The 24,269-nt window shown below is 35.7% G+C and overlaps 1 protein-coding gene across 1 annotated transcript in view; it reads right to left on the bottom strand.

The window, feature by feature from the left end:
- The window catches only part of LOC131155636 (uncharacterized), a 93,707-nt gene that overhangs the window by 34,009 nt on the left and 35,429 nt on the right, over positions 1-24,269 (bottom strand). The window contains exons 11-16 of the mRNA XM_058108890.1: positions 14,426-14,574; positions 14,257-14,327; positions 13,936-14,109; positions 13,707-13,778; positions 2,029-2,130; positions 1,856-1,945 (exon numbers count right to left, since the gene is read on the bottom strand). Of these exons, the coding sequence (XP_057964873.1) occupies positions 1,856-1,945; positions 2,029-2,130; positions 13,707-13,778; positions 13,936-14,109; positions 14,257-14,327; positions 14,426-14,574 (658 nt within the window). The remainder of the gene's footprint in view (positions 1-1,855; positions 1,946-2,028; positions 2,131-13,706; positions 13,779-13,935; positions 14,110-14,256; positions 14,328-14,425; positions 14,575-24,269) is intronic.

The following is a 24,269-nucleotide window of genomic DNA, read 5'->3' as shown; positions in this document are numbered from 1 at the left end:
GAATGGCAATATGCCTGAATCAACCCCTAATCAACCAATTCATATGTATAGATCAAATAATATAGATTGATAGATTTTGTTGATTCTCTTCAGTCAGTTCAGGTCCGGATCCTTCTTGGATATTGGAGTTTCGGAGTTCTGTTTTTGGACTTCTGAAGCATAATGCTGTTCTGCTCATTTGGGTTTCGAGCTGGTTGATTCTAATGATTAAATTTTGGAAGAGTTCTCAAGATTTAAACATTAGATCCTACTAATAATTTTAAATTTTTAAAAGATTTTTCCATCTAGTAGTTTTTCCTTGCTAGCTAGTTCTTAGAGAAAGCATAGCATACAAATAAAATATATTTTTTGTTGGTTAAAAACCAACAGTTAAGCCTTTTTGTGGTTTCATGAATCATTTATTCAACTTTTATTGTGCTTTTAATTCTTACACTTTTAATATTATATTGTATTAATATTCATTGTATACCTGTACATTTATACACCTCTATATTATAGTCATTATTTCTTATTTTTCACTATATTTTATTTGTTTTACATATATATATATATATATATATGCAGTTTGGCGTTGATTTTGAAAATTTGTACCAAAAGCCAATTTGATTCTCGATTTTAAACCCCCGGAATCGGGATTCTGATTCATGAAACAAATCTTGATTTGACAACTAGGAACGCCCAAGAAAAATAAAGGTGAAGTATATGGCCCACGTAGGGTACAAACTCAAGAAAAGGATATGGGATAAAGTAAAGAAAAAGTATGTGTCGCACAAGCACTTGCAAATAGAAAATCTAATGCAGGAAAGTGTTGTCAGTGCATTTGAAAGAGAGAAGAGATTGATCCAATACAAACTGCATGCACACACAAGGGCATGAGTGGAACACACCTCTCTCTTGGCACAAACTATGGGGTAAATGAATATAAACCAGCATTTTCCTATCAAAAAAGGGAAAAATATAAAAGGAAGAGCGAATACAAGCTAACATACTGTGCAATCAGCAAAATTTAGATAGATTATATGATACTAGCATATTAAGGGGCCGTTTGGTATCACCGTCAAGAATTAGAGAAACGAAAACCATAATAGAAACTAAAAACTAAAAACCAGCAACCTGTTTGGTTAATATTTATAAAACTAATACAAATTAAAAAATTAAATAAAAATGCTCATTTTCATCTTTAAATAATATTATAAAAATATGATAAAAATAATAAAATTACAAATAATAAACATTAAAAAAATTATTATAATAAAAATAAAATTTATCATAGTTATTCTTCTTTAATTGTCTACTTTCAAATTTTACTTTACAATAAAAAAATTATTGGACATGACAAATGAAAAATAGTAAAAATATTTTGCAATTGGCTTTATTACTATTTTTTGAAATTTATGTATATTTTCCTTTTGATTGTATTTTAATTCATATGATCATTTAATTATAATTTTAATTTAAAAGTGTATCAAATAAATAATTTAATCCAAAAAAACTATTTCTAGATATTAAAATTTCTGGCAACAGGTTGTGAAAACAACTGAAAACCATAAAATTTGGTTTTCAATTTTTTGGCAAACAGCTGAAAACCGGCAACAGAAACAGAAAACTGACAACATAAAAACACATATTTTTATAATTTGTTACTTCACTGTGGAGAAACAGAAACAAAAAACGGAAAACAGCAACAATACCAAACAGACCCTAAAATTCTTTATGCACACACTGCCACCAGCATGAAGGAAGACAAAATAAAAATGAAACACAACGAAATAGTGAAATTATCAGTACAACAAACTAGAAGAAGTCAAAAGTTAAAAAATATTAGGATAATTGTTCAACTCAAGTAACTACTCACTGAGCGAATGTTAACAACATTTGATTGTGCTTTCAAAGTTTCGGTATCACGTTCCAACTGCTGCTTCAAGTGCAAAAGTAAAGTTTCATCCTGCACAATTCTGAAAAACATTAAATGCCCCCAGCAAATCAAAGGGACGTGGCTGCAGCATAAAATAGACTCCAGCTCAATACCTGTGGCAACTGTATCGTCACTTTATTTGGGAATAGCCGAGTGAGTTGCTTCATTGTCTTGAGAGTTTCTTTGCTCCTATCATGCAGTTTTCCAAGGGTATCCTGTGTTTTTTTTTTTTTTAAATGTTATTAAAAAAACCAACAAAAAAAAAAAACAATTTACAACATGTAGGCTTCCTCCCAGCAATAAGGAAGCAACAAAAAAAATGGAAAAAAAAAAGAGAAAAAGAATCCAGTAAAATAAATGAAAGCACTCTAGTCTCCCTGCATATTGATTACAGAGACATCTCTTAAAAATCTATTCACTTAAAAAAAAATACCAATTGCAAGAAAAACTATGCCACCATAAGCAATACCCAACTGGATACCAGCATTCTTCCCCCAAATCCAACCATATACCAAATAATTGGCGAAAACGTACACCTCAATTTAGCTTTCCTATCCTCATCTTTTCCAAAACCCCTAACATGAAGACACACGGGTGGATGATCCACATATGCCCAAGAGTGGACTATAGCTGTCTCAATTGACAAAAATCTCCCAACATTATATATATAAGAGGCTTAAAATAACAGGTTTTTTTGGGATTGCACCCAGTCAACTTACTGCTGCATAAGGCCTAAGTCTAAATACATAAATTTCTCCCCCCCCCCCCCCCCAGATATCAAAATTAAAGAGAAAAAAAAAAGAGAGAGAAGGAAATCCAACATAGTGAAAATTTGAATATTTTGTTTTAATTTGAGCTCTAATGCCATGTCTAAATTGATATTATTCGTGAATCCGCCACTAATGAGATTATAGGTGGGCATTCGTGGAATCTTTCAACATTCCCAAGAATGTGATGCATATGGCATCTCATTCGCACGTTGCTCAAGCATGGGAATCTAACGTAGTGGGCATATTCACATTCTTGGGAATGTAAGGATTCCCATGAAACATGAGCATCCTATTCCCACCTCCCCCCATCGGTAAATTTCATGGGAATCCTCCTTTTTGGACCAAATTGCCCTCACTATTTTGGGTTTTAGACAACAATGCCCTTATAACATAATATAATCACACTCTTTCATTAGATTTAAAATGATAAATTACTTATAAACTAAAAGAAAAATTTTTAAATTAGCATAAATATTAATTATTTCAATTAGAATATATATATATATAATGTTAATGAAAATATTAATAATAAATTTTTATTTAAATTTTATTAATTAATTATTAAGAAATAATTAATATTTTAATTATAAATATTAAAATGGCAATGTAAAAATATCAATTAACATAAACTTCAGTTAATTTTTTAATTATAAATATTTAAAATTTTAATTAACAATATTAATAAGGAAATCTAAATTAATTTCTTAATTAGACAATATTAAAAATGTTTGTGTTAATAATTATGTTAATTAACATTTTAATTTACATTTGTAATTTATTAAATAAAAGTGATAGTATATTTGTTTTATAAAATTTTAATATAGTAATTAATATTTAGACACTATATTGCGCTCAAGGCCTCAATTATTTTGGTTAATCAATTATTAAGTGTTAAATGTTTTAGATTTATAGTCATTGAAAATTTAAGAATATAGATTTAATGAAGTATACATTCTTAGTGGATATTTTTGTTGAAAAATATAATTTTTCTTTATATATTTGCTACAGGTATAATGGTCATCTTCTTAAAATACCTACCAAAATTCCCATCTTGAACCAAACATTGACATAGAAATCCTGTGGACATTCCTAGGAATCTTACAATGCGACCAAACAAAAATATTCCCACAAAGCAGGCATCCTATTTCCAAGAATGAGATTCCCAAGAATGTCATCCAATGGGAATATTTTTTTATGCCACAAACCAAAGAACCCCTAAAGGGCATCCAAAAAATTAATGCAAACCCAACTCTCTTCAAGAATACTGTACAGATTATTCCACATACTCCATGAAAAAAGATATTATAAGAACAAACATGAACAAATCTCCACACTTCTACATTAGAAGGCACATCCAATGACATCAACTTATTTGGCCTTCTCTTATAAAGCAAATCATTGGTTTTAATTTTATTTGAGGATGCAGTCCGAGTAAAAAATCTTTTATTTTTTTGAGGGAAGGAATAGCACTAGAAACATGAATAACTAGTCACATTGATCCCTTGCAGAGCTTATGCTTCATAGAGGTATTGTGGAGGATACATTTCAAAGTCGCAGGTTCGTTAAAGGCCTTACATAAGAGGAAATTGGGAGGTTGAGTTTTAGTCTATTAAGGATGCCCACCAAAATGCCATTAATATTGAGTTTTTTTTCAGTTTATGATGGTTTTCTTGCTGTAATTTTTTGTTATTGTTGTAAAGGGAGGATTTCTTATGCTCCCTTTTTTTTTTTTTTTTTGGGTTTTCCTCTTTCTTTTTCTGATGTACATTTGTCTCTGTTCTAATAAATTTCTATGTTTATAAAAAAAAAAAAAAGTTGCCAACAAGAGAATGCTGAGGAGGATGAATGGTATATAAAGAATAATTAAGGAATGGACACATTTGCAATAGGTTAAGAATAACATTGGTAAAGCATAAGCTAAGGGAGGGGTGACTTAGATGGTTTGGGCATCTGAAACGCACGCCAAATAGTGCACCAATCAGGAGTAAACCTAAAATAACATGGAATGAGATAATGAGGAAGGATTTAATAAGTTCTTAAATTGTCCAAGGAACATGTCCTTGATCATGTGAATTGGCCAAAAAGGATTCATGCACTTGACCCCACCTAGTGCACTCAAGACTTGGTTTTTTTTTTTTTTTTTATTGTTGATTTGAAATTGAATGTGATGCTTCTAACCTAGGAATCACAGACACATCTGAAGGGCTAAAGTGTCAGTGTCCAACATGTATTGGATACTAACACCTAGTTGACACTCCCCAATATGTATAAAAAATTAATTAATTATTTTTTTTTATTTTTGGACACAATTGAGACACTTCTTCACACAGCAAGGACATGTCTGGGACACTTCTTGCACTGGAACGCTGCGTTTAAGTTGCCCTTTTAATTCTGTTAACAAAACCCAAAAAATAGAAAATAAATGTAGGTGAAGAAATTGAGAGTTAGGTTCTCTGACATTGAAGTGGTTGGACTTTGGAGCCCAGTGCCACCATACCAGCCTTGTACACCACCGTTAGACCTCCCAGTCCCCAAAATTCCCCACTCTCTATAAGGTCATCGCCATTTTTTTCCACTCTTTGTTAATATGTTATTATTTTTTAAAAAAAAAAATTCTTGACAAGTGACACCCATTGCCAATGATCAGCCATGCCCTTGAGTTATGTTCAACCAATATTCTATAACATGAACGTAGTTTATGATTGTATAAGTGTAGTTTGTAAAATGCAGTAATTCGAAAGGCGTTTTTGAGGTGCTCTTTGAGGTGTTTTGGGGCAAAAACGCACCAAGGCGTATATGTAAAGGCGTAATTCCACAAAAGCGTATGCCTCAGCCAAAAAAGCGTATGCCTCAAGCAAAAAAACTCACTTTTTTACGTTTGAGGTTCAAGGCGTACGCCTCTTTCTCCCACGAAGCTTCTTCTCCTCTGCTCCCTCGACGAAGCCTGACCAAGCTTCTGCTATCTCTTCGAACCTCGACGAAGCCTTTGCCATCCCTTCAAAGCCTCGATGAGGCCTACACTCTTTCTTCGAAGCCTCAACGAGCCTTTGCTCTCTCTTTAAAGCCTCGATGAAGCTTATGCTCTCTCTCCGACGAGTCGACGTTCCCTTCCAACTCTGATCTGCCTCCGACGACTCTTTCTGACACTTTTTTTTCCCTTCAACGAATCCTTCGGAGTTGTCGTCTCTCTACAGCGACCCTTGTAGTCTCTCGCCAGTCGCCTCTCTCCGCGACCCTCCCGTTCTCTCTGCCATTGTTGGCTCAGCATACTTATTTTTTTAACATATATTTACTTAAAACTTAAAATTGACCTTTATGATATTTTAAAATTATATTTTTATATTTTTTCGTATTATTTTAAAAGTTTTCATATTTTTTTTATTATATATAAATTGATTTTATTAATTAAATATTTAAAAACATATAATCCCAAAATGCTTACGCCTCAACACCTTGAGGCATACACCTCACCTCGCGGAGGGTAAAACACCTCGCCTTACGCCTTCGCCTTTTAAACACTGGTAAAATGTGAAAGTTTGTAAAATATGTAATTGATAATTTTGCATGAATGGTGCTTATGATATATATATATTAATCAACGTATCCCTCCCGTGTCGTATCCTTATTTTTTAAAAAAATTATTGTATCATGGTGTCAATATCGTGCCATATCTGTGTCTCGTATCGATATTGATGCTTCCTAGCTTCCTCCTAATGTGGGAATTGGTGCAATCCTTAGTGAGCCTATTGCTTTTATAGAAAAAATCTCAGTGTTTCAAAGAAGGAAAAAAATATTTTGTTTATGACAAAGAATATTATGCCATTGCTTGTGCTTTGGACCATTGGAGTTAGTATTTGCATCCTCAGCCATTTGGCTCATTTTTTGATCATGAAGTATTGAATTTTCTTCATAACAGCAAAAACTTAGTAGGCACGCACCATGTACCATTGGTTGAATTTCTTCAAATTTTCAGCTTTCCTATTAAGCACAAAGCTGAGTTTCAATGTTGTGCTAATGCTTTGGGCCATAGGAATTCTTGGCTAAATACTGTACAAGTGAAAGTTGTGGATTTTTTAGTGTAAAAAAATTCATACAAGCTAGATGGTGATTTTAGCAAGATACAGGTGGAATGTACAAACAGATCTTCTAAGCACATGGTTTTCCTTGCAAGGAAAACAGTTAGCACATTCCACAAAGTTCTTTAATTGAAGCATTATCTTTGAATTTCATAGCTAAGGTCTGGCTCGACACGTGTGTAGACATAGGATGCTTGCTCTTTTTTAAGAAAATTACTATTGGCCGAAGATTGAGAGAAATGTCACCCAGTTTGTTCAACATTGCAGAACCTTCCATATAGCCAAAACACATAGTCAAGACACAGGATTGTACTCTCCATTGCAAATAGTTAAAACTCCATGCGCACACAATTGACCCTTTCTCCATCCATACGAAACTTAGATCTGTTGCATATACTTGATTTGCTTGACATATAACCATTAGTCCAACTTCCAAAGTGGAGAAATTCTTTTAAAAAGCTCCATGCCCACACCATTGGCCCTTTCTTCATCTTTAAGAAACTTATGCCCACTACGTATGTACTTGATTTGCTTGACCATATACCATTAGTTCAGTTTTCAATTTGAGGATTCAACACTGCACTAAAGCACTTTGGATCCTCCTACTTTGTCATATAAAACTCACGCAAGTTCTAAATTTTCTCAGGCTCCTCCCATTTCTCAGCCACAGGGCACAGTCAAGGCTATTCTGAATAACGAGTTCATGGCTTCTCAGCCCAGCTTCCGATATTACATAACTCACTGAGAATGGTGTTCATGATAGTGCTGGTGAGCTCTTAGATTCATGTTTACAGTTACTGATTCTGGACTCTAGGTTCCTTTCAACCAAAGGAGTATCACCAAGGACTGTTTTTAACATTTAGGCTGCCTATTCTACATATTTATTTCTGGAGTAGCATTAGGACAATATAATTAGGCCTTGTGTTGTGTAGTTTTATCTTATGCTGGGGTTACTTTGTAACTATGTTTCAATTAGTTGTAGGGTATAAATACCAGGTAGATGTATTTTGCAGATAGATTTTTTTTTTTAATCAAATTTGAAATCAGAAACTGTGTTCTCCTCATTACTCTACGTACAGTTCTCTCCTCCCTACTTCTTCCCTTTTATTCTTCTGCCCTACTCATCTCTTCTTTCTCTTCATCTCCCTTATTTCTCTATTTTCCATAATTCACTGATTATTCTGCATCACATGTACACCAGAGAGTTTCAAACCCATCACAGGCTGTCAGTTTGATTTGAAAAGAGTGTAGCAACCCAATTATACAATACATCAGCAGACAGAGTTATGCATTCAAATAAAGCTCAACAGTAGATGTTTCTAGTCCATTGACCAGGCTATGTCCTACATGAGAGAAGTAGAGAAGGAATTTACTTACATTAGTGATTGTGGCAACATATAATAAGCATGCAGATATATCCGCAATGCAGGAGTCCAGAATGTTTGCAAACCCAACCACAAACTACTCAAGCCGATATTAAATTAATTTTGGCCCTGGAGCCTATAATGGCATGCATAGCTTGCAGAACAACCTCATGGTAACCGATCAACATGCCAAAAGAAGTCATTTAGGTTAGGTGATGTCCCAGGTCAGGCTTCCTCATGCCTTGGCAAAGAATAGCAGACTCGCACTGGCCACAAAAATACATACTATTTGAAACCTCCTCTCCACAGATAGCAGGCACAAATAGTTCATACACATCATTGATCTCCTCTTCTGCAATCGCTTCCATGACATGCAAAGGCATCTTTTGAGACACTGACAAGATATGAGGCTTTTTACCTAAACTCATTGACAATGGTTTCAAAACCCAGACAGGTAACCAACAGTAAAACCACCAGGTTGGTTAGACTGGTCAGACCGGTGGATCATACTAGTGATTGAATTAGAGATATTAAAGTAATATATATACATACATGTAATTTTTGAATTAGCTTGAAATGTAATTTTTGAATATATGAAATGTAATTTTAGTAATGATAGGAGGAATATTGGAGATAAAGTTAAACTTGATGATGAAGAAATAAATAGCACTTGCATATTTCGATACCTTGGATCTTTTATGCAAACTGAAGGAGAAATTGAAGATGACGTAATGCATAGAGTTAAAGCGGGTTGGATAAAATGGAGAAGTGCTTCAAGTGTGCTATGTGATTGTAGAATACCTTTAAAATTGAAAAGGACGTTTTATAGGACAGCTATAAGACCAGTTATGCTATATGGATCGGAATGTTGGGCGACAAAGAAACATAATATCCAAAAAGTAAAAGTTGCAGAGATGAGAATGCTTAGATGGATGAGTGGTATAACATTGAAAGATAAATTAAGGAATGAATATATTCGTGGTAAGTTAGGTGTAGCTCCTGTAGAAGATAAGATAAAGGAGGGGCGACTCAGATGGTATGGACACTTGCAACATAGGCCACATAGTGCACTTGTGAGGAAGATTGACTTAATTACTGTCGGGGGCAGTAGGAGTAGGGGTAGACCTAAAATAACTTGGGAGGAGATAATGAGTAAGGATTTAATATCCTTGAATCTATCAAAAGAAATGGTCCATGATCACATAAATTGGCGGAAAAGAATTCATATAACCGACCCCACTTAGTGGGACTAAGGCTTGGTTTTGTTGTTTTGTTGTTATATACATACATGTGTATATATATATATATATATATATATATAATATAAGGTTATTAGAACATAGAAGTCAAACATTATTAAATAATAATGAAATGGAATCTGATTTAACTAAAATTTTGTAAATGGTAAGACTTTTAGATACCTTGTAGATTTCGATACCTTGGGTCTATTATGCAAGCTGAAGGAAAAATCGAAGATGATGTAATGCTGCTAATGCATAGAGTTAAAGCAGGTTGGGTAAAATGGAGAAGTGCTTCAAGTGTGCTATGTGATCGTAGAATACCCTTAAAATTGAAAGGGAAGTTTTATAGGACAACTATAAGACTAGATATGCTATATGGATCGGAATGTTGGGCGACGAAAAAACATAATATCCAAAAAGTAAAAGTTGTTGAGATGAGAATGTTGAAATGGATGAGTGGTATAACATTGAAAGATAAATTAAGGAATGAGCATATTCGTGGTAAGTTAGGTGTAGCTCCTATAGAAGATAAGACAAGGGAGGGACGACTCAGATGGTATGGACACTTGCAACGTAGGCCACATAGTGTAGCTGTGAGGAAGAGTGACTTAGTTACTGTGGGGGTAATAGAAGGGGTAGGAGTAGACCTAAAATAACTTGGGAGGAGATAGTGAGTAGGGATTTAATATCCATGAACCTATCAAAAGAAATGGTCCATGATCGCATAAATTGGCAGAAAATGATTCATATAGGCGACCCTACTTAGTGGAACAAAGGCTTGGTTTTGTTGTTGTTGTTGTTGTAAGACTTTTAGGATTTGATTAACCATAAATACTGATTAAGAGGATATTTGATTCCAATTTTGAAAATTTATTTAAGATGAGTTTAAATTTAATAAAAAGATATGATATGTTAAGATAGGATTTAAAATATTTATATACCCCCATTCATTTAATGCTTGTGGACATATTATCTAATACATTTATTATATATATTATTTGTTGATTAGGAAGGCATCAAATGGTGTTTGGCAAGATGGTGACGTGACCTTTCTCCTCCCATGAGGTCCTATGTTTAATAACACTCCCCTCTAGAATTTGAAATCATTTTTAACCATTTAGTGAGAAATTGAGTCAACATGTCTGACTAACCAGTTTCTACCAGGTTATACCAAGTCACCCAGGTCTGGATCAGGTTGACAATGGTTCAAGCTATTACCGGTTCAGAGACATCACCCAGAGTGGAACAATGACCATTTCTGGTCCAACTAACCAATTGGGTCAGACATCCAGTCTAGTCTGGGTTTTAAAACCGTTCTCATAATATACCAAGCAGACATTATCCCGTTGCCTGATTTTGGCAAAACAAAAGTGAATTCAGCTCTTAGCTTCACATGATCAACCCACTACTTCCAACTAAAGTGAGACAATGTGACTTTGATAGCATAGTTGGGGTGTTGACAATGATGGAATTTACCCAGATGTGGCTCTGAGGTTGGATCACCTGTGGACCATAGTCAAGCCAAAGTTACCACAAGCATCTACCAGTCCCTTCCCTTTTGCTAGTGTACCAACCCAACTAACTATTTACTGCTTAGATCCCCAACATCCCAACGGACGTCAGCAATATCATTTATGCTTTGAGTAGCTGCATGTCTCCATGATCTTTCAAATCAATATCACTTCTAAAGAAGATTGATGGATGTTGAGAGAAGCTAGACAAACCTTGATACTGTCACACCTACAGAGGCAAACAATTGAGGATATCTTGAAGAGGTCTTGGCAACTAGATGACAGGGTCATGCACAAGTGGGAATGTAGCAAACAGCGATGGGGATGTTCTCTGCCAAACAACGGAAGGCAAAAGATCGAGGCTGTCTTGAACAGGACTTGGCAACAAGCTGACAAGGAACACCAGTGGCAATGTAGCAAATAATGATGGGAGGCTTGCCATTGGTGGAATAAATGACAGTGCACCAACAGAGCTGTAATACCAATTGAAAGAGGAAGGCACACACCCTTCATGAGTACACAACCATAATTCCTAAATCAAGCAGTTAAAATTCTTTCAAAAATCAAAGCCCCTCTTTAAAAGGTTTAAAATGCTAATAGATAAACTAGTTTCTTAAATTCTAAAGCAACACAATTACCTAAATTACTAAATAGAAATAAAAATAAATCAAATAAATAATAAAATTCGAGTCTTAATCGTTTCCTAAATGAAGCATGGGGCTTCTGGGCAAGCCCACTTCTCCATGAGGACTCAACTCCCAACCAAATGGCCAAACTCAACCTATCCAACAACTCTTTGGGTCTGATTGACACTCCCACCACTCAATGGTTCTATAGTCATGACTCCTCTAGGACCTAAAACCCTTTGGCACTGTAGACAGACTACCAACTCAGTACCAGCCCCATCAGGCAGAAGGCTAAATGCTTCTGCCAGAGTTATGTCCCCTAGTTGAACACCTGAAAATGCATTTGATGCTAACCTAGCATAGGACCTAAAACCCTTTGGCACTGTAGACAGACAACCAACTCAGTACCAGCCCCATCAGGCATAAGGCTAAATGCTTCTGCCAGAGTTACATCTCTCATTTGAGCACCTCAAAATACATTCACAGCTGATCTAAACATAAGAGAAATAGATAACTGAAGCAATGATTAATATCATGATTAATCAAAGGAGCATCAAAAACTAAATTCCCCTCCCCATCTGCAGGTCTCGTAATTTGTCTTCTACAGAAGTCCCCATTTTATCAATATCACGTTGATAAAAAACAAAAGAACCATCAAGAACACCATTAACCATGTGTCTGTCTCTCATATCCTCAAAACCTTGTCCGCTACACCTCTTCCACAAGCATTCCGCCCCTCACCAGAAAAAGTAGAAAACTCAAGCATAATGATGGGAACAGAAGAGAACGATCATCATCATGAGTCCAAAACTAATCCAGTAAAGATTATTATCTTCTTCATACAACTTCTCAAACTCTTAATCGCCCTCAAAAAAAGAAAAAAAAAAAAAGAGTGCAGCCTTGGACTCTTCCTACATCACCAGCAGTCTGATACTCGCCTAATAAATCAGAACCAGATCCACCCCTCAGCATTTTGATTTAAAATCCAAAATAGCCTTGGCACATCCTTACCTGCAGTAGGCACTTCAGACTCCAGCATCCAACATCAACATTTTAGGCTGCTCATAAAGCAATCCATCCACATTCTACATATCATCCTTAAACTCCTCTGAACTTTTCCTCAGCAACAAACAAGAACTCCATTCAACCCCATTCCTAAGCTGCAATGGCTCCCAAGAATCAAAGGCAACAACCAACTGGCTTCCTATTGCAGAAGCATCAGTGTGAATGCATAAGCATAATTCTTTACTGCTTTAGTACCATTGTGGTTCTGAATCAGCCCAATGTACCCAATCATAACCACTTGATTACCTATGCACATCCTGAAAAGACAAGGGAAATGCTTGATTTAACCACAAAATGAAGATCATTGCAAACCAATGACACGATTCTTGAACAGTTGTCTGAGCTATAAAGCCAACCACGCGATCCTCAGCACATTAAAATCAACCTCACTCTAAAGGAACTAGCAAGCAGCAAAAATTGTGAACCTAACCTAGTGGACATCCATGAGCACGACTGAACACATTATGCAACAGATCTGCTGTTCTGCATTGCACAATATCAACCTACAAAATATTCCATACTATATGGTGATAGTGTGTTCAAGCCTCATTCCTAAAATGTCAACAACTGACAGCTGTGTATTCACTGCGTTCCGCCAGCACCTATTTGTAGAAAGCAGTCAGGAACATCTACGGATCAGCTAATTCAAAAACCAAGCTTCGGTTTACAATAAAGTGCTCTCCCAGCTACATGCTAGAGCCTTACAGTCTTGCTAAGAGCCTCAGCCACTCCAACATAATTCACTATCTATTATATTAATTTCTCCACTAAATATGTCAAGCTTCGGATTCCAATATTTTGAGTTAAAACAATCTACATATCTACGCAATTGTGAAACATTTATGAAACCATCCAACCAATCAAAAAAATATTAACTACATATACCTACTTTGCAATTAGCATGAATACTTACTCTTCCAACTTGAGAAACAAGGAATGCATAAAAATTATGATTGGAAACTGCTATAATAACTCAAGCAACAAGCAGCAATCATGTAAAACAAGGAAATAGTTAGTGCTTGTGTGCAGGCACATGTGAGAGAGAGAGAGAGAGAGAGAGAGCGACCATGCATCAAAAAAATAAAGAAACTAAAGATAGGGGAAAAAATAAAGGAGGCAGTGTCAATGACTAGCATACCGGGAAAGCGAGGTCCAGTAAAGCTGTTTGGTTGCTACCAAACTTCGTAAATAGAAGACCACCAGGATGAGACTGCAAAAATGCATATATGCCATTAATCCAAAGACAATTCATTCAGATGTTATCTTCAATTTCAACAGAAATTTGGCAAGCCATACAGATATCCAAAATATAAAAGAATAAAATACAATTCCACAACTGGACGAGAATAAACGTCAAGATATCTAACCTTCTCTTTCCGGCTGTCCACCTGTGTATGGGATCCAATCACAACAGCATTCGCTGGTAGACTCTCAAGCTTAATTTTTAAGGCTGCGTATGCACCTGGGTTCCCCACTATTGACTTTTCTATATCTTTCACGAACAATATTAAGGCACTGCTTTTAGATTCATTTGATACAACCTACAAAAATAGATACACTTCAGATTTTAATGCTTAAAATCCAAAATAATTTTTTAAAAAGAGAGAGAGGGAGAGAGGGAGAGAGAGAGAGATAATAGAAACAACTTCTAAATCAACAGAACAATGGACAAGCATTTCATTATTCACCTCAAATAGTTCATCAATAGCAAGCTTGTCAGTATCATCAGCTCCAGAGCTCTCCAATCGAAGTAGATCAGCTGCAGACCAAAGAAATAATTAATGACTAGATAAAAAAAAAAATTATTGAAACAAATGCAGTAAAAAAATAGACAGGAAAAGGGGGCCAGCAAACCACCAGCACAATAGAACCCATGATTATCTTCGCAAAGGCCATCAAGATTGTTGCCCTCAGGGATTGATCTATCAAATCTAACCCCAAATTTGGGGGACCCATTTTCCTCAAAAGCACGAACTATTTGACCACGATAACCATAAGTCGGCCCCCTATAAACAGAAAAATAATGAAAATTCGCACTTCAAAACTTTTCCCAGGGAAAAACTAAAAAAATAAAATAAAATATAAAAAAATAAATAAAAAAACAAGAATTACGCAAACAATACAACAGATTTTATACAAATGGAAGAAACGTTTTTGCCATTAGTTAACCCTTCATTAAGCACTGGAAATGTTGGATAAACTGAACCCAGCAAAGTTCTGTCCCATCTCCCAAGCTGCCTACACAAGTCTTTTTTATTTATTAAAAAAAGAAGAAGAAGAAGAAGAAGAAGAAGATATATTAAGAGAAAGGAAGCAGAACCAAGAGAACACAAAGAAATCCTCAAAACAGAAAACTAAAACATTATATAGCTACACAAGAAAATAAATAAATAAATAACTAAATAAGCAAAATAGAAAAATCTAACAAAGCTAAGTGAAAAACCCCTTTGCAATCTCTTTCCATCATATTTAATAGAGCACTCCATTTTTGCTAATTCCCATTGCCCCAAAAGCTAGCTGAGAAAAACCCTTTGCAATATTTTTCCATCATGCTTAATAGAGCACTCCAAATTCATTAATTCCCATTGCCCCTTCTCAGCCTCACGTTAAGACCAAGACCTACTTCTTTGCCTGCTGAGTTGGATAGCTAAAACCCTTCTTATCCAGAAATTTCTGAGCCTCTATTATCCATCTCAATATGTACACCCACATGAGACAAAGAGGTGGGCAAAATACCAGCCTCAATCTTCTTCTCAATCTTCTCTCTTTCATGCAGGTTCCATCATCCTCAAAAATTAAAACACCCTCTAAATTGTCAAGTGGAGATGGAGGCACATAAGAAATATCACCCAATAAATCAGGAGATTCTGATCCATATCCAAATAGATCACAAACTTCATCTAGAAGCAACCCTCCATCACACTTTAAATGACTATCCAACACATCACCCCAATTATTTCTTCTTCTTAATAAATAACTTGGTTCAATGCATTTGAAAGCTCATCAATATAAAAACAGCCATCCCAATTTATTTTCAAATTTACATACTGCACACCATCACTGTTATGCCTCTCAACTGAGAAATTCCTTTTTTTTCATGCCCTTCTACCCCGGGCAAGCACAGATCTTGCATATTGTAGATTTTGCCACAATTAAGGCCTTGTCACCCCACTCAACCTCCACATTTTTGCTTTATTAGAACCCTCTCCCTCTCAAACACCAACATGATCATCAACCAAATTAACCTCTATCGTCATTCCCTGCTTCCCAGGAACATGTTCACCCAACCTCCATGCTCCAATTAAAACACCTCTGAAAATCTCATTGATATGCAAGCTATGCCTTCCCCTGCATTCAGCACACTAGACAAATTCTCAGCATTCACTCATAGATGCTTCTCTCTAAGCCAATATTGTCTGCTCCTCGGCAACAGCTCCAAAAAGTGCATGCTATTATCTCTCACTGAGCAAGAAACAGTAGACAAGTTGTGAGTTTTCTTCTCCTCCACCTACACACTCTACCCAATACTTAGACCTGCACTAGTCCTTCACGAAACCCTCTGCCGCATGGGGCTCTCCTACGCTCCTGTCCAGCTGTGATAGTTGCTAGACTTGAAACACACCCACCTCAACGCCCTCCACATTTACATGCTGGACCTCCAAATGATGCTGGGCAGGAGGATGAGCCATCACAACAATAACTTGGTCCCCAAGCCATTTCAGAGCAAAGTCTCTGGTTGAAAGACCCTGGCTCACTTTGGAATTAACTTCTACAAGGCTACTACCCAATATTTGGGCCAAGTCAAAAACAATAGTTACACAACCAAGCCAATTTCACTCCACCTTCTTTGCACAAACACGAACATCATCCAAAGAAACCCAAGTGACATATGATTGGACAACCATACTCCCCATCCGGAGATGGTTGGTGATTGATTATGCAAAGATTGCACCACCCTCCTGTTCATGATCACAAACTTGTTACTTCCCACCATCACTGCCTGGCTACATGACTGGGCATTTTTCTACGCCTCCTTGCTGTCAACATCATTTCCAAGATGAAAACCCTTAGTCATCCCACAAAACTCCAACACAAACCATCCATCCCTTTTAGTTCCACCTGGAAAAAAAACCAAAACACTTATATTTCCAATCCAACCCTAGCTCCAAAGAGTTCACCACCTCTGTTGGTGAATCACCACCCAATACGCGATTCTATTAAATCACATACTACAACACGCCTTTTATAAACCTGTCAGTTTTATCTAGCACCATAACTTCTATTAAAACACAAGCCATCATGTCTCGTTGGACAGCTTCAGGCCCACATTCTTTTTCTACAAAAACCTTCACTTTGTTCGCTTAATAATTAACACTTTCACCTTCAACGGTATAAGTGTAGAACATGTGGATCAAAGTCAAGTGCAAACTTAAACAAGAATCCATGACCAGTATAATCAAGATGAAATGGACATCAAAAGAACTAGCTCTGAAAGATCCTGATTAGGTCACATGTTATGACAAACTAAATCCTGATTCGATGGCAAATAACAATGTTTTAAAATGCGAAGTGTGCAAGGCAGGGCGTTTTAACCCTTAAGGCATTGATGCGTAAGCCTTTTGAGAATTAATTTTCTAGATAAAAATATGAAAATAAATTACACATTTTTAAAATAACAAAAAACAATTAAGAAAATCACAAATATAATGTAAAAAATTTAAAATATAATTTGAAAACTACTTGTTGGCCACTCAAAAATTGCTAACTTGACTGCATTACATAAATCATGACAAAATATAGCTATAACATTGAAAAATTCAAATTATTTTCAAGATCTATAATTGGAAAGGTTAGGGTTCATGAGCTTTAGAAATCAACTCAAATATGATATTCCTTTTATATAAACATGGAGTTAAAATTTTTTAACCAAATCTAACTTGAGATCACACACCCAAAATACATAAGCCTTGACTAAAAATGCAGAAAAGGCGTGCCTTTTGTACAAATGTGTAATCCTTAGCGTGTAATGCAAAGCCATTTGGGATTTGGTATTTTAGATTGAGCCTCAAGACGTTTTACGCATGCCTGGCGAGCCCCAATTTAGCCTTTTAAAACATTGGCAAATAATGCCACCATGCACAAGCATAGTTGTCAAAACTTATTGATGTAGAACATGAAGCTGGGAAATGGATGGACCTTCACCGGAGGCTGATTAAGGAGATCTGGATTAAGAAATTGTTGGATTTCAGTTCAATAGATATAGGAGCAATTAATTTGTGTACTTGTGGCTGGTTTGTCATATTTGTTTTAGGGATTTGTGTATTTTAGGGTTCTTTTATAATTTCCTGTACTTTAGAGGTATATATGCAATATATTGTAATTTAGATTTTCATATAAATAGGGTGTGAAAGCCATCTAATGGTTTGTTTTTAAGAATTTGGAATGAAAGTGAAGTGTGATTTCCTCCCATTGTATCTCCTCCTCCTTTCCTCTCCTCTCCTCTATTTCTGTTCTAATTCCTCTCTTGGCTGTAACCCGTCGATGCTGTCCTGCATCATTTAATATCAGAGCAAACTTTGACTCATCCATAATCTTCCTCTGTAACTGATTCATCAAATTTCTAACTCCTACAACAATCTCCATTGAAGGATCATAAAAAGTCCAAACTACATCCACCAAACCGCAATTTATTTTTACAAGTTTCAATTGCAGCAACAACTAAGTTCAAAAATCAAAGGAAAACCCCAGAAACTGAAGCATTGTTAGTCTACAACTTTTTTTCTGAAAATTACAGTTATGCCCCAAGTTTCAAAGTCCCTTCTCTAGCCCTGATTTCAATTTGAAGACAGACACCACAGAAAAGTCATCACCAGAAATTTCCAACCATTTGATCAACGGAGAAACCCCACAGGCCGGCTGAAATTTTCCCAGCTGACCACCCTTCAAAACCCCGAAATTGCCATTGTTTTGTTGACACAGCACCACCACCAAAAGACTCACCACCCCCTGATTTTCCACCAGCCAGAGTACTATGGCCGGAGGCTCCTTGCTGGTAGTGAACACGCCCCACGTGCCCGCAACACACTTGGGGAACAGGTCAGATTCTCCTGCAGCTTCCAGAATCACAAGAAATTGAGCTTAGCCACGATATTTTGGATTTATATTTCCGTGATATTTTGATTCAGAATGGAGATATTTTGATCTATACTATTGGATCTTGTACTGTCAATACAAATTTCAGTGTTTTGAAGGACTGCCAGCATTCAGATTGAGGCCCAGCTATGGTAGTTTGAGATTACTGCAACAAACCAGTTTTCCCTTCGCAACATTTTTAAAATGGTTTAAAGATATTCAACTGATAGTAGCTTATTTGTTTTTGGAAGGAAAATTGAGCACTGTACCACTGGTTATCAGTGGAATCTTCAACACTGGAAGTCTAGAATACTGCTTATTAGCATAGCCTTCAGCACTGGAATCAGTTTTCCTTCTTGCTCCTAATCCAACTTTGATTGTTAGGCACACATTTTTAGAGGATAAAATCAATGTGACAGCACCCCTTTTTAAGTTTATTAATGGAGTCTTCTAGGAGTATCAGTGAGAAATTCAGAAGTACTGCTTAGAACTTGAAGAAATTTGAATTAGGACCAGTTGGAGGAAAAATCAGCATTAGTAGTACTGATTAGAACTTGAATAAATTTAAAACTGAAACCTTCTTTTCGTTTTAGAATGAAAACTTCATTAATATTAGATTTCTTCCTTGACCGTTATGGTGAAATCATCTTCCATCTCAAGAGATGGAGGTTTTAATCATAAACTCCAATCTCAAAAAAGCCCATGAAGTATGAATCAGAAGTTTCTATGGACTACGCATAAGATCACAGAATAGAGAGATTGCAAGTAAATCTGAATCGCCTATCAAGGATGGGATAGGAATTATTGTTGTTATGGACACACCCCATGGTCATCAAAATCCCGATCTGGATTGTGCAATCCTATGATCCTACGATCCATACTTGCCTAATCGATCAAGATCTTAAGCAGAATCTTAAGCAAGTAGGATCCCAGGAGGATCCTATTTGGATCATTAGGATCTTAGGATCTCGATCCTACTTGCAATCCTACGGATCCTACTTGTGTGATGGAACATGGATTTTTCCAGTTTAGGACTTTAAATATAAAACAACAACAAAAAAACCAAGCCTTAGTCCCACTAAGTGGGGTCAGCTACATGAATCCTTTTCCTCCAATTTATGTGATCATGGACCATTTCTTTTGATAGATTCAAGGATATTAAATCCTTACTCACTATCTCCTCCCAAGTTATTTTAGGTCTACCCCTACCCCTTCTACTGCCCCCCACAGTAACTAAGTCACTCTTCCTCACAGGTGCACTATAAGGCCTACGTTACAAGTGTTCATACCATCTGAGTCGTCCCTCCCTTATCTTATCTTCTATAAGAGCTACACCTAACTTACCACAAATATGTTCATTCCTTAATTTTTCTTTCAATGTTATACCACCACTCATCCATCTAAGCATCCTCGTCTCGACAACTTTTACTTTTTCGATATTATGTTTCTTCGTCGCCCAACATTTCGATCCATACAACATAGCTGGTCTTATAGCTGTCCTATAAAACTTCCCTTTCAATTTTAAGGGTATTCTACAATCACATAGCACACTTGAAGCACTTCTCCATTTTACCCAACCTACTTTAACTCTATGCATTACATCATCTTCAATTTCTCCTTCAGCTTGCATAATAGATCCAAGGTATCGAAATCTACAAGTGCTATTTATTTCTTCATCATCAAGTTTAACTTTGTCTCCAATATTCCTTCTATCATTACTAAAATTACATTTCATATATTCAGTTTTATTTCTACTTATCCTAAAGCCTCTAGATTCTAAAGCTTCTCTCCATAATTTTAACTCAGCCTCTACTCCATCCCTAATTTCGTCAATTAATACAATATCATCTGCAAACAACATACACCATGAAACCTCCTTTTGAATACTCTTAGTCAATTGGTCCATCACTAAAGCAAAAAGATAAGGACTCAAAGCAGATCCTTGATGTACACCTATGGTAATTGGAAATTCTCTAGTTTCTCCATCTATAGTCCTTACACTAGTCATTACTCCATCGTACATATCCTTAATGACATCGGTATACCTACAACATATACCTTTTTTTTCTAAAATCCACCATAGAACTTCCCTAGGTATCCTATCATATGCTTTCTCAAGGTCAATAAATATCATATGCAAGTCCCTTTTCTTTTCCCTAAACTTTTCCATTAATCTTCTTAAAAGATAAATAGCTTCTGTAGTAGATCTCTCAGGCATAAAACTAAATTGATTTTCTGAGATCTTCGTTTCTAACCTTAATCTTTGTTCAACTACTCTTTCCCATAGTTTCATCGTATGACTCATAAGTTTAATTCCATGATAGTTATTACAATTTTGAATATCTCCTTTATTTTTGAATATAGGTATTAAAGTGTTTTTCCTCCATTCATCTGGCATTTTCTTAGTTTTTACAATTGTATTAAATAAATTAGTTAACCATATAATTCCGTTATCACCCAAGCATTTCCAAACTTCAATTGGGATATTATTTGGTTCCATAACTTTCCCATTTTTCATCTTTTTTAGCGCAAACTTAACTTTGTTAACTCTAATTTTGCGAATAAATTTTATATTTTTAGTCTTTTCCTCATTTGACAACTATAAGTTTAAGCCTTCTATTTGGTTTTCATTAAACAACTTATTAAAGTAATTTCGCCATCTTCCTTTAATATCTTCGTCCTTAACTAAGACAATATCATCCTCACTTTTTATGCATTTTACATTTCCTAAGTCATTGCTCTTCCTTTCTCTAGCTTTAACAAGTTTAAATATATCTCTTTCCACTTCTTTTGTACCTAATCTATCATACAAACTATTAAATGATCTATATTTAGCTTCACTAACGGCCCTTTTTGCATCCCCTCTTGCCTCCTTATATTTTTCAAAGTTATCTCTATTTCTACATTTTTGCCACGTTTTATAATAAATTCTTTGTCTTTATGATTTTTTGTACATCTTTATCCCACCACCAACTTTCTTTGCTATTCGAGAATCTTCCCCTTGATTCACCTAAAATCTCTTTTGCTATCTTTTTAATAGAGCTAGCTAATCTATTCCAAAGAGTATTTGTATCTATCCCATCCTCTAAGGTCCAATCTTCTTTGATCATTTTATCTTTAAATTTTATTATATTTTCTCCTTTTAGGTTCCACCATCTGGTTCTCCTACACTGGTTTATTTTATTATTTTTCTTCCATTTTTTAATACATATATCTAACACTAAGACTCTAAGTTGTGTGGTTAGGCTTTCACCTGGAATAACTTTACAATCCTTGCATGATAAACGATCTACTCTCCTAGTTAAAAAAAAATCTATTTGACTTCTATTTTGTCCACTTTTAAAGGTTATTAAGTGTTCTTCTCTCTTCTTAAAGCAAGTATTCATTATACTAAAATCATATGACATAGAAAAGTCTAAGATCATCTCCCTAGACTCATTTTTGTCTCCATATCCATAATTTCTATGTATCATCTCATAATTTTTATTATCTCTTCCAACGTGTCCATTTAGATCTCCTCCTATATATATTTTCTCAGTCCTTGGTATGCCTTGTATAATACTATCCACATCTTCCCAAAATTATCTTTTAAGATTTTCTGCTAAGCCAACTTGAGGAGCATAAGCACTAATAATATTTATTATCTCTTGTCCTAATACCATCTTGATTTTTATAATTCTATCCCTTACTCTAGTTACATCCACAATGCTATTTTTAAATTTTTGTCTATAATAATGCCTACTCCATTTTTATGTTTTTCTTTTCTAGTGTACCAAAGTTTAAATCCTGATTTATCGATTTCTCTAACTTTCTCCCCCACCCACTTAGTTTCTTGAAGGCAAATTATATTTATTCTTCTTCTAATCATTGTATCCACAATTTCCATGCTTTCACCCGTAAGTGTCCCTATATTCCAAGTTGCTAATCTAATCCTAGTTTCCTAAACTAACGTCTTTACCTACCCACGTCCAGAATGATGCAGGAACCCTCGCATATTTGACATCGTACCCGGGCGCCGACACGGCGCGTCGCTTCGGGGCGACGACGTAGTCCACCCTCGCCCACTTTTCGCTACACCCGGGTGGTTCAAGTGCAACGCGTCACCCGTAGGGGACGTCCCAGCAAATATTCGGTAAGGATTCATATCATTGTGATATGACAAATTTACGCTGGCTGTCAGTTACCTAACGCAACCCTCCTCCTTAACCCGGACTTGGGAGGAGGGAAACGCAACCCTCCTCCTTAAACCTGGCTCAAAAGCATCAAAATTAGGGTAAAATAACAAGCCTATTCTAGGATTTGTTTGATACAAGTCCAGAGAGCATCTAAGCATCTCTTGAAAGCTCTCTTCGTTCAAAATTGAAAGCTCAGTGAGAGCTTAGAGATTTTGATACGCAGATCCTAGGTTGTTTACCAGTAGGCTTGTACTGTTCCTTCTTCCAACAAGAGTAGAGGCCAGCTGAGAACTTAGACAATAGCAGAGCGCTTCAACAAACAGGGAGTTGCAGAGTTTAGCTGAGAGCTTAAAAGTTGCAGGCCTGTAGCAATTATGCATTAACTTTGTAGTCTTTTTTACTTTCTTCCTCTTCTTTTTCTCTTATTATTGACAAGCCAGAGAGTAGAGACCAATCTTTTTTCCCAAAGCAAAGAGCATATAGCTTTCTTTTTCCTCTTCTTTTCTTTGTGATTAACAAAAAGTTCTTCCTTCAACAAAAAGCTTTTCTTTCTATTCTTTTCTTCCTTCTTATTCTTATGGTCTGATGACAAAACCACAAAAGCTGAGAAATTTACATCAATTCATTGAATTAAGATTAGCAATTTCTTCTTCCTTTTTTTTTTCATTCTTTTTGCTTTTCTTGTTAATTATAATTATTTAATAAATAAGCTAGCAACAGTCCGCCCTTCACACAGCACTTTGCAGTTCAGGCTATTCAGATTTTTTTTTTTTAATGGTCAAAATTTTTGAAATAAAAACCTACTAGATTTCTCAAGCTTACTACCAAGTTTTTACGATTATTTTATTGTCATAAAATGCCAAATATAAAAAATTTTAATTTATTTTACAGTGTACATAGAATCTTACAATTCATGATCCAATACACGATCCGATCTTGCGGAACCTCCCGATGATCCTATGTAGGATCCCAATTCTAACAACTTTGCTGCACCTATGATTACAAAAATGAGGAAATTGCAAGTGATCCCCACTTTATTGTTGTCATGGATTATCAATGTAAAAATGAAAGCTCCATTGATTGTGTGGATGGTAGACCACAGATGCAATCCTTGAAGGCTAGCAAATGCAATGGAAAAATATGATCAAATTGTAGAAGAGTCCACAAAGCAGGCAGCAAAATTCAATGTTAAAATTGGGAAATCAAATCAACACAAATACTTTTTTTTGGGGGGGGGGGGGGGGGGATGAATAGTTGAATCTTATAATAAGCTTCTCTGACTTAGGCCCCGAGCCTTGAATCATCAACCAAAGTGTGATAATTCTCCATATGGCTTTATTGGGATTGAGAACCTCAGGACAATTTAAATAAAATGTTGTTGATATTTGCATCTT

This window comes from Malania oleifera, chromosome 5, assembly GCF_029873635.1.
Source record: "Malania oleifera isolate guangnan ecotype guangnan chromosome 5, ASM2987363v1, whole genome shotgun sequence".
Classification (NCBI taxonomy): Eukaryota; Viridiplantae; Streptophyta; class Magnoliopsida; order Santalales; family Ximeniaceae; genus Malania; species Malania oleifera.
Note: the sequence above shows the minus strand (reverse complement) of the source record. Positions and strands in the feature narration are given on the sequence as shown.